The sequence below is a fragment of the Sus scrofa genome, chromosome 14 (assembly GCF_000003025.6).
Source record: "Sus scrofa isolate TJ Tabasco breed Duroc chromosome 14, Sscrofa11.1, whole genome shotgun sequence".
NCBI lineage: Eukaryota > Metazoa > Chordata > Mammalia > Artiodactyla > Suidae > Sus > Sus scrofa.
This window is the reverse complement of record NC_010456.5, coordinates 71,108,435-71,119,652: the sequence shown is the minus strand read 5'-3', so window position 1 is coordinate 71,119,652 and position 11,218 is coordinate 71,108,435. Positions and strand designations below refer to the sequence as shown.

Here is an 11,218-nt window from a genome sequence, read left to right as displayed (position 1 = left end):
GTTTCACTGTGTTTCAAGAGAAAACACATTATTCAGTTTTCTAAGGTCCTAGTACTAATTTCCATGATTGGAAGAGGGAGTAAAGTACTCTTCTAGCTAAAAGAAATCTGGTGATTCTTGACAGGGCCATTTCCTTTGAATCACACCACACCCCCTCAGTCTTATTATTTTTGTTTTTTGTCTTTCTAGGGCTGCACCCACGGCATATGGAGGTTCCCAAGCTAGAGGTCTAATAGGTCAGCTGTTGCTGCTGGCCTATGCCTCAGCCACAGCAACACCAGATCTAACCCCTCTGTCTTTTAAGGAGTACCAGCATGTGGCTGACCTTTTCTTTCCATAGTTTTGGTCAAATTTCTAAAAACTACTTCATTCTGTTCTAGCCACCTTGAAGAACTGAATAATCTATTTCTCAGTCCAAGTACCCTGTACCTGTGTTTTTGCCGTCTTGCCAACCATCAAGACATTTAAATTTTACTTGCTATGTACCAACTTCTCTCCTATTCAGCCTCAACCTCACAACAGAAATAGTGTCAAACTAAAATCAATGTGTAAAGTTCAACTGTTTGGTTTTACAGCTAAAAATGTTAAGTTCAATGCTTTAAATCAGTTATCTTTTCAAATGCTCACACAGTGCTATGATCAGTCTAATTCAAGGTCCAAACTGGTAGACTGCTCTAGGTTTAATCATTTCCTGGGGCAGAGTTTTTATATTTGACCCATTTGTCAAAAAGATAACGAAAAAATATCCCCTGTGCCTAGGCAGACTTTGTGTACAATACTTGCCTGACTAAATCGGTAATTTTTCTACTTCTGACTCTTGCCACAGTTGCAAGGATAAGTATTCCATGCTTTTTGTTTCCCCCATCTCCCCATGGAAGCTTTCCCCTAGAGTTCAAGACCAAAATCAGTACTTAGGTTTTTGTTTATTTATTTATTTACTTATTTGTTTATTGCATTTTAAGGCTTCACTTGCACCCTATGGAAGTTGCTGGGCTAGGAACTGAATGGGCACTGTAGCTGATGGCCTACGACACAGCCACACCCGAGCCACTTTTGTGACCTACACCACAGCTCATGGCAACGCTGGATCCTTATCCCTCTAAGCAAGGCCAGGGACTGAACCCATGTCCTCCTGGATACTAGTCAGGTTCATTACTGCTGAGCCTCGAAGGGAACTCCCAGAACTTTTAGGCTTTTTAGAAAACCTTCTAGAACCTAGTCCCCTCCAAGTAGCATCTACCTTTTTAAATACCACCTATTTTTTTCTCTTTTTTTTTGGCTGCACCCGCAGCAACATTCCAGCTGTGACCTGTGCCACAGCTTCAATGCCACAAGGGAAACTTCTCACTTTTTTCCCCTGACTTTCAGGGCTGCCATCTGCAGCCCCAGGTAGGGGTCAAATCCAAGCCATGTCTTTGACCTATACCAGAACTCATGGCAACACTGGATACTTAATCCACTGATTGAGGCCAGGGATTGAACCCACATCCTCATGGTCACTAGTCAGATTCGTTACCACTGAGCCACAGTGGGAACTCCCTTGTTCACCTGTATTTGTAATTACACTCAAACATCAGTAGCTTGATCAGTATCTGCAGAACTTGCTACAGCTACAATGCCTGGTAAAGAATATGCGCAGAGGCTTATTCAACTGAACTAAAATTTATTTACAGCTATGATTAGAACACGTAATATATATATTGCCTGAAATTTCTTGCCATGGAGTTCCCATTTTGGCTCAGTGGGCTAAGAACCTGACATAGTGTCTGTGAGGATGCATGCAGGTTTGATCCCTGGCCTCCCTCAGTGGGTTAAGGATCCAGTATGGCTGCGGCCTATGTCTCAGCTGCAGCTCTGATTCAACCCATAGCCTGAGAACTTCCAATATGCCACAGCTGTGAACATGAAAAGGAAAAAGAAAATTTTCAGTTTTCACCATGTATGGTAAATGGAACAGACTTAAGGTTTTAAGCTGTATAACCTGCATCTAAGAGCACAATTTCTGCTGTTTCTGCCATTGATGATACTTGGGTGTAAGTGGTTTCAAAAAGCAGTAAGTGATTTCACCTTTGTTAATACTAATTGGTGTGCCAACAAAAAAGGGCAGATGCTATTTATGATGCTCAGAAGAATCAGATGTTTTCTAGATCTGAGATAGCACATAATGGTTAAGAGAACCTGAAACCAAACCTGGTTCTTCCGCAGCTGTTACCTGAATGGTCCTTGATTTCCCACCTGTACCAGAGAAGTAATGGTTCCTATCTCACAAGATTAAAATAGGAAATGTAAAGGCACTGACCCACAATAAGCACCCCAATCTCAAATCACTGCTACCAGCTATAAAGCTCTCACCAGATAATGGCAAAGCCCTCAGTATTTCCCAACTTAAAGCTTACCGCCTTATTCCTAGACAAACACAAGGTACAGCGCACACTTTCACACATTTCTTCCCCATGTTTAAATAAGATACCCATGTTTCTTTTTCTAGCTTAAATTATCAATGTTACAGTTTCTCTAAACACAACTATTACATTTAGCTGCATAAACTTACCCTAACCTGCCACAATTGCTCATTCTCACAAATATTTTGTAACAATAATTATACTTTCAGAATGGTTCAACAGCCTTTCTTACCATCAAGCCGTTTACTAATCTGCTCCTTTGCAAGTCTAGCTGGCCAGCATTTTCTTACTGTTTCGGCAACTGAAGTTCTTTCATTTTTCTCTCCATTACTGCAGGCAACATTCTTCAAACCTGGACTCTCCATCGGTTCTTTAACACTTTCAATGCTCCTAGAAGTCTGTACTTCCTGTGATTTCTCTTCAACACAGTCTTTTGACTCAGACACATCTAGATCATCAACATTACTCTTTGTTGCTTGGTCTAAAAGAGGGAGAGTCACTGAAGAAGCTGGTGGTGAAGTTCTTTCTGGTGAACTAGAGCCTTCTGAAATATTAAGAGGTGTGGGTGGTAATTCTGACAAGTGAGCCAACTCTTTTTGTGTTCGTGGAGGCTTTTCAGTAATTTCTGAAAGCTTTACAGGGTTGCAGCAAAGCTTGGCATATTCACCTCCTAACCTATGACACAATTCATTAATAATGACATCACAGTCTCCAAGAAGCTCTACATCAAAATGCAGGTGAGGCAAAGGTTCCCTATTAATTAATATCTGAGGCACTTCATGGGGTATGGAACCTAAAAATAGGGTGAAAAAGTAAGAGTTAGAGAAAGGAAAGGAGGTACACTAATAAAACCACAACAAATGCACTATGTAAAAATCTAAAATGCTCAATACCGAAAAAAGACACCCACCTACAATATTTAACCAAGCCATTACATATCAAGCTATCAAGCATCTTTGAAAATTTCAAGTTCTGCTCCATCGTCTGGGCAATCACTTCCAACTTTTCCATTCTGTACCAACACATTTTGCTACCCCACAGAAAACTTTTAAGAAATACTCTGCCTGGAGTTCCCATCGTGGAGCAGCAGAAACGAATCCGACTAGGAACCATAAGTTTCGGGTTCAATCCCTAGTCTCTCTCAGTGGGTTAAGGATCTGGTGTTGCCGTGAGCTGAGGCATAGGCTGCAGACTTGGCTCAGATCCTGCGTTGCTGTGGCTCTGGTGTAGACCAGCTGCGAGTAGACCCCTAGCCTGGGAACCTCCATATGCCGCGGGTGTGGCCCTAAAAAGCAGAAAAAAAAAGTTCTCTGCCTTACCTTTAAAGAGGGAAAAAACCTTCAAAAATAAAGAAGCTCATTTTTCCTTTTTTTTTCCTTTTAGTTATAAATTGTTCTATAGTCTACTTTAACAGAATTTAACAGCTGTTTAGGGAAGACTGAGTTAAACTGCTAAAGCCACTACACGTAGGTTAGGATAAAGAATTGGAGAATTTTACTCTGTCTCTTCCAGCATTCTGGCTGCCTATTTGCTGGTGTGGGGGTCTAATTTAATTATCTAGCTAAGGGTTTTGATATTCTCGCCTCTGTTCTCCTTCGCTCATTTTTAGGGCACAAGTGACGCTACTGAATTAGTCCCTTTTCTCTCTCCCACTTGCTTGCTCACTAGAGAGAGAAAAAAGGTACACTATAGAACATGGGTTAAAGAAATATTCATGAGGGAGTTCTCACTGTGGCTCAGTGGTAATGAACCCAACTAGTATCCATGAGGATGTGGGTCTGATCCCTGGTCCCACTCAGTGGGTTAAGGATCCGGTGTTGCCAAAAGCTGTGGTCTAAGTAACAGACACGAATCGGATCTGGTGTTGCTGTGACTATGGTGTAGGCTGGCAGCTGCAGCTCTGATTCAACCCCTAGCCTGGGAACTTCCATATGCCATAGGTGTGGCCCTAAAAAAGTAATAAATATTTGCAAGCGTAATAGGAACTTAAAATTGTATCTGAGCATTTGCATGCACATCAACACCCTTGTGGATACAGCTGATGCACATATCATGATTATGACAAGGACTCATCTTCTTACCAAAACCAATCACTTTGAGTTCCAACATTCTATCTTACATGAGTACATTACAAATGTATGAAGCTACACATTTGAACTTACTGGACCAAAAATCAATCAAATTTGAAAGATCAATAGCTAAATTCAAATTAAGACTAAAAATACACATTTTTAACCTGTTTCAAAAGTGTATATAAATTTATTTGACACTAACTCCTGCCACGTTAAAAACACATTCCATTGAAAAGTTTAAGTTGAGGAGTTCCCGTCATGGCAAAGCAGAAACCAATCTGACTAGTATCCATGAGGATGCAGGTTGATCCTTGGCCTTGCTCAGTAAGTCCGGGATCAGGTGTTGCTGTGAGCTGTGGTGTAGGTTGCAGACATGGCTCAGATCCCGAGTTGCTGTGGTGTGCTACAGGCTGGCAGCTACTGATTCGACCCCTAGCCTGGGAACTTCCACATGCTGCTAGTGAAGCCCAAAAGAAGACTGGGGGGGGGGGGGGATTAAACTCTGTCCCTTTATTATTCTGTTTTGAAAGCCTTCTTCCCCCCATTGAATGTCAGATTAACCAATCTTCACGAACAAGAATGTCAAAGCCTGGCTCTTTACCAAGAAACAGTAAGATCACTGGGGTCTACTACACACACCTACAACCCATGAAAATATATATATAAATGGTTCTCTGAAAAATCATCAACTTACTTGGAATTAGTGCTACTGGTCTTACTTTCAGGGAAGACCCAATAACAATGAGAAGATCAACTTCATCTTTGTCATACTTCATGGCTCTATGAAACTGCTCTGGTAAATTTTCACCAAAAAAGACAATCTCTGGTTTCATGATAGCAAGTGGTTCATCAGCTGGGCACCTAGGACATCGAGGAACCACCTGCATGTTCCAGATTTTGATTGAGGTGGGAAAGAGAAGGGCAAGCCCAAGTTAGAAAGAGTCAACATTTCCAGACTTCCCAAGAATGCATTTCGAAATTATCAAAGATGACAGAAAAGCTGTGGATAAACAACAGGGAAAACTGGATACTATCAATGACACATTTATTAGCATACAATGAAATGCCATTTTGCTATTATCTATGTATGCTGCTATCCTAATTATCTGTGTAGACCTACATTTGATATTCAAGAGTCAACTCATATAAAGAAGAAAAAGTAGCATGTATATGTATGTATACGTACATACAACATGAATCTTTTTTTTTTTTTTGGAAGCACCTGGAGCATGATGCTGAAGCTCCCAGGCCAGAGAACAAATCAATGCCACAGCAGTGACAATGCTGATCCTTGACCACTAGGCCACCAGGGAACTCTAGATTTAATCTTTTACAAAATAAGTGTGTAAAGTGGAGTTCCCGTTGTGGCGCAGTGGTTAACGAATCCAACTAGGAACCGTGAGGTTGCGGGTTCGATCCCTGCCCTTGCTCAGTGAGCTGGCATTGCCGTGAGCTGTGGCGTAGGTTGCAGACGTGGCTCGGATCCCGCATTGCTGTGGCTCTGGTGTAGGCGGGTAGCTACAGCTCCAATTAGACTCCTAGCCTGGGAACCTCCATATGCTGCGGGAGCAGCCCAAGAAATGGCAAAAAAACAATAAAAAAACAAAAAAACAAGTCTGTAAAATGACTCCATTTTAATATGCTACCCTTGTAATTATATGATTATATATGCAGCTAGCTTAAGAAATAAGCTAAGACATAAATTTTAATGTCTTGATGGTTTTTATTCTTTGCTATATTTTCCTCAAATTTTTTTTGGCAGTGAGCCAAAATACTTTTTAATGTTTTAAAAGATTACCACAACTAATTTAAGGTTCTAAATCTGACAGACATGAAAAAAGGACAGTAAGGAGAAAAATGTAATATGTAACAGCTCACTTATCTAAATTTTTATTCTAGGCTTATATATTAGCCAATTTCATCATTTTGAGAGACACTATGGAACAATGTGTTCAACACAGGTATTAAAAGGTTTTTTTGTGTATTTCACTAGAATCCCCAATAGTAACTAACAACATCTTCCTGGATGTTTCTGTACCACATCAATACTTTCAGGGAAAAAAAAAAAAAAAAAAAAAAAAAAAAAAAAAAAGATCTGGAGGCAAAAGAGACATTCATGATTCCTAAAATATGGGTGATAATTACCTGATTAAAAATATCTCCTCGTACAGCTTCACAGTCAACTTTATATTTACAAATCAGGCAAGATGCTGTTGCAAAGGAACCTAAAAACAACAAACATCTTTGCTTTATTAAAGGAATTTTCTCATTTCTTAAATAAAGGTTATAACATAAAGTTTAATACCAGAAAAGCTAAAGAATTTAGAAATGTTGAGACTTCACAGAAGAGACATCGATGTAATAATGCTTCCTAAAGCTACTCTTTTTAATAAAATATACTGAGTTCCCATTGTGGTGCAGCAGAAACAAATCCGACTAGGAACCGTGAGGTTGCAGGTTCAATCCCTGGCCTCGCTCAGTGGGTAAAGGATCCGGCGTTGCCATGAGCTGTGGTGTAGGTTGCAGATGTGGCTTGGATCCCACGTTGCTGTGGCTCTGGTGTAGGCTGGTTCCCAATTAGACCTCTAGCCTGGGAACCTCCATATGCCATGAGTGCGACCCTAAAAAGACAAAAAAAATAAATAAGATACCAACTCCTGCAGATTTGGAAGATAACAATTGTATTAATTTAACAGTTGTGTTTTGGAAACAGTTTACATACTTAACAAAATGATCTATTTAAAATCTTCCAATTTCTGAATCCTAAAAATCTGAACTACCCAGCAGTTCCTTGGGTTTCGTAAAGACGTCATGTTGGACAGTTGCAACTCTTGACACAGAGGTTAACCTTAACAGATGTGATGTCGCCTCAACTGAGGTTAAGTTCCTGGCCCAGGAACTTCCACAGCCACAGGTGCAGCCTCCACAGCCCCCACCAAGTCATTTTTTTTCTATTCATATCTAAAATTCCTTCTGTAATCCATAAAGGCTATTTAAAAGAATTTAGTGTATGAAACTGCTGCATCTTGAAATCCAAAAGCACATTAATATCTTGACAATTAAGTGTCAAGGCCAATCAATACTTCTGGTTTCATATTTTTGCCCTCTACTTTCCTTAATTTCACCTCCACTCCTGGATGGCAGCCTACTTTCTAACCCTAATTTTTCCTATAAACAACTAACAGAGAAAGCAATTCTGAAGTTTACTAACCATGACACTGGATTATCCTCTGGATTCCTGCAACCTGTTCCAGTGTATCTATGTTCTGAGTATAGTTGCGAAGCAGTTTTCCTTCCTTATCTGACAAGGCTATGAATTTGTGACAGAGAGATGGCTGGAACTGTCCAGGATATATTTCCTAGATAATGCAAAGAGCAGAAAATCTTAACAGATATCACATGTTTTGGTTTAACAAAAAAAAGCTACCAATGCAAATTTAAAGACAATACATGACCATCTCAAAGCATCTAGATGGATGCAACACACACTTACAAAAAGACTTGCTGTAATATGTATAAAACTCAGCAATTAGTGAACATGGCCTCTTGAAAAGGATAAAGTCAACCCATAAACATCTCTTACAAATGTTAATAGATATTTTAATAAAGTCAGAAGAAATACATACCTCAATATCTAATTTTTGTAGGCTGCAAATTTAGAATTTTTTTTTAAGGAAAAAAGGGGAAAGTCTAAACTGAAATTAAAGATATCAAAGGTATGGTGACTTCTTTTTAAAACTAAAAATTTAAGACACTGTCAACATAAAAATATTTAAAATTTTTGATTCATCATTCATTATAAATATCAACCTGTTGGAAGTTTAAAGCTGAAGTTTAATTCCTTACCAAAATTGTTTTCCTTCCACTGCACAGGCACATACTGGTATAGTATAGAGTTGCTCATGAATGCTGAGTTGCTGGATTTTGTGTGTGTGTTTTTCCCCCCAAATAATGCTTCAATGCTGTTTCTTCTTTAAAAACAAAGAATTCAGATATACACATGGCAAAAAGATCAGAGAAAAAGTATCAATTTTGGTCCTCTCAACTTTTGACAGTGTTTTTATTAAATTTCATTTAATCAGTGACTATGGCAAAGGAAGTTTCTTGTCTACTTTCTTCTTTAAAGTAGTAGTTCTACCTACTTCCTTACCATTCATTACAGCCTCTAACCTATTACAATCCTAACAAAAAACTAAATACAACCATATGTCCGTCAATAGGGGACTGGTTGTAGAAATATGGTACATCCAAAACAGTGGAGTATGCAGCCCTTAAAACGAATGAGGGGAGTTCCCGTTGCTGCACAGCAGAAACGAATCCGACTAGTAATAAGGTTGCAGGTTTGATCACTGCCCTCGCTCAGTGAGTGGGCTGAGGATCCGGCGTTGCTGTGACCTGTGGTGTAGATTGCAGACACAGCTCAGACCCTGCGTTGCTGTGGCTGTGGCATAGGCCAGCAGCTGTAGCTCTGATTCAACCGCTAGCCTGGGAACCTCCATATGCTGCAGGTGTGGCACTAAAAAGCAAAAAAATAAATAAATAAAATAAAATGAATGAGGGAGGTCTAGATACGCTGACCTGGAAGATCGCCCATGACAAATGTGAGGAAAGAAAAAAAAAAAAAAAAAAAAAAAATCAAGCTAGTCACCAGTGTGTATAGCTTTGGAGTTTTGTTGTTGTTGCTTTGCTATTAAGCAAAAATGGAAATTCTATGCAAATTATATAGATACATTCATTTAAACATCATGTCAGGAAGGATACAAACAAGCTATAAAACTGGAGGGGGGAACTTCTGACATTATACAAAAAAGTTTAATTGTTACTATATAAGTAGATTAAAAGTCTTAAGTTTTTAAAAAACCATCTACCGGGATACCCTTTAGGTAAAAAATACACACAAATCTCATTTTAACAACTGTCATATCCACGTCCATATGCTGCTGAAAGTTGTCATACAAATCAAAATATTTTTTTGTTTTTTTAGGGCTCCACCGAGGCATATGGAAGTTCCCAGGCTAGGGGTCAAATTGGAGCTTTAGCTACCAGCCTACACCACAGCTACAGCAATGCGGGATCCAAGCCACATCTGCTACCTACACTATGGCACATGGCAATGCCGGATTCTTAACCCACTGAAGCAGGCCAGGGATCAAACTCACATCCTCATGGCTATTAGTTGGATTTGTTTCCACTGAGCCATAATGGGAACTCCTCCCATGCAAACTTTCATCACAAATTTCATGAATTTTGCAATTTAAGAAAGACAACGTATATAAAAAGAAGTAACAGGCGAAAAGTTTATTAAAGCTAATTTTGGAGTTCCCGTTGTGGTGAGGCAGAAGCGAATCTAACTAGTATCCATGAGGATGCATGTTCTTCGATCCCCAGCCTCACTCAGTGGGTTGGAGATCCAGTGTTGCCATGAGCTGTGGCGTAGGTCACAGATGCAGCTCGGGATCCTGATTTGATGTGGCTGTGGTGCAGAGGGGCAGCTGTAGCTCCAATTCTACCCCTAAGCCTGGGAACTTCCATATACCACGGGTGTGGCCCTAAAAAAAAAATAAATAAAGCTAATGTTTATAGAAAACTGAAAGCCACATTATGTTTTGGACCATTGGGTTGTGTTCTACGAACCACTGTTTTCTCCCCAGGATGCTTTGTTCTAATACATTTACATTTAGAGGATTAAACACCTGTACCTGTTAAACCTCTCTCTGGAAACAGCTGTTAGAGAATATAATAATATTCTAGGCAACAGATAAAACAGATCTAAAGTATTAAGGAAAGTGCTAACTAACAGCATGCCCAAAGCAGCCCAACAAATGACTGACTACCTCCAAAGCAAAGCTGGACAGCAAGAGCACCTAGACTCCCCTCAGAATTCTAGAAGGAACTTCTGTATGCCTTATCAGGGGTGGGTTAAGAACAAAAACCTAGATTCAACCCTACAATGCAGTTTTCCAGTCATGTCTAATCCATTAGCAACTTGGGGTAATTTAGCCCTTAAGTTCACAATTCCTGTAGTTAGGAATAATTTATGAAGGGTTTTTTTTTATTTTATAAGCCTGCATTTCATGGTGATTTGCAACTTAAGTTTGTCTATTTTATTTCAACTATGCAGTAGACCATGTCTGAATCATCTGATTTAAATATTTAAATACTGTGCTCAAACTAACAGATATAACCTGAAATAAAGGAAAAAAGTTACTCTGGAAGAACTATTTTAATAGAAAGCACTCCTAAATCAGGCTCTTAAAAGAGACTTCTGCTAAAAACCAATGGCTGGAGATAAAACTTTTGGATAAAATATGTATTAATTCTTTGTGTTGCAACTGTGACATGCTAGTTCTAAGACAAGCCATCCCAAATTTGAGTGTCCTTAAGGAACCAGTCGAAGGCTGGACCACTGTTACTGCCACAGGGATCCTTGTAGAACTGGAAGTAGAGCTGGGACCAAAGGCTTGAAATCCTATTAGAATGACAAGGTGCTTTCACTGCTGTGAAAACCATCCAGCAATTGGCCATAGGCAACCAATGGGGCTAAAACTAAAGCTCAAAACTATCTGCCATAGTGAATTTTCAGACAGAAATATTGGCTTTTCTCCAGAGATACTCTCTGCTTGCTTTCTCCTCAAAACTTCTAGCAATATGAATGAGAACCCAGTCAAAAGTAGGATTAACTACAGCCCCTCAAAACTAAAACGACTTATCAAAGTTTAAGATGACAGTATTTGGAGTTCCCAT

General features: G+C 39.5%; 1 protein-coding gene across 3 annotated transcripts in view; it reads right to left on the bottom strand.

Moving 5' to 3' along the window:
* Positions 1-11,218, bottom strand: part of SIRT1 (sirtuin 1) — a 35,185-nt gene that overhangs the window by 6,699 nt on the left and 17,268 nt on the right. The window contains exons 3-7 of one of the 3 annotated variants that reach the window (XM_021072203.1): positions 8,321-8,445; positions 7,686-7,833; positions 6,620-6,699; positions 5,169-5,355; positions 2,635-3,195 (exon numbers count right to left, since the gene is read on the bottom strand). In XM_021072203.1, the coding sequence (XP_020927862.1) occupies positions 2,635-3,195; positions 5,169-5,355; positions 6,620-6,699; positions 7,686-7,833; positions 8,321-8,353 (1,009 nt within the window). In that variant the 5' untranslated portion in view covers positions 8,354-8,445. 3 annotated transcript variants of the gene reach the window in all.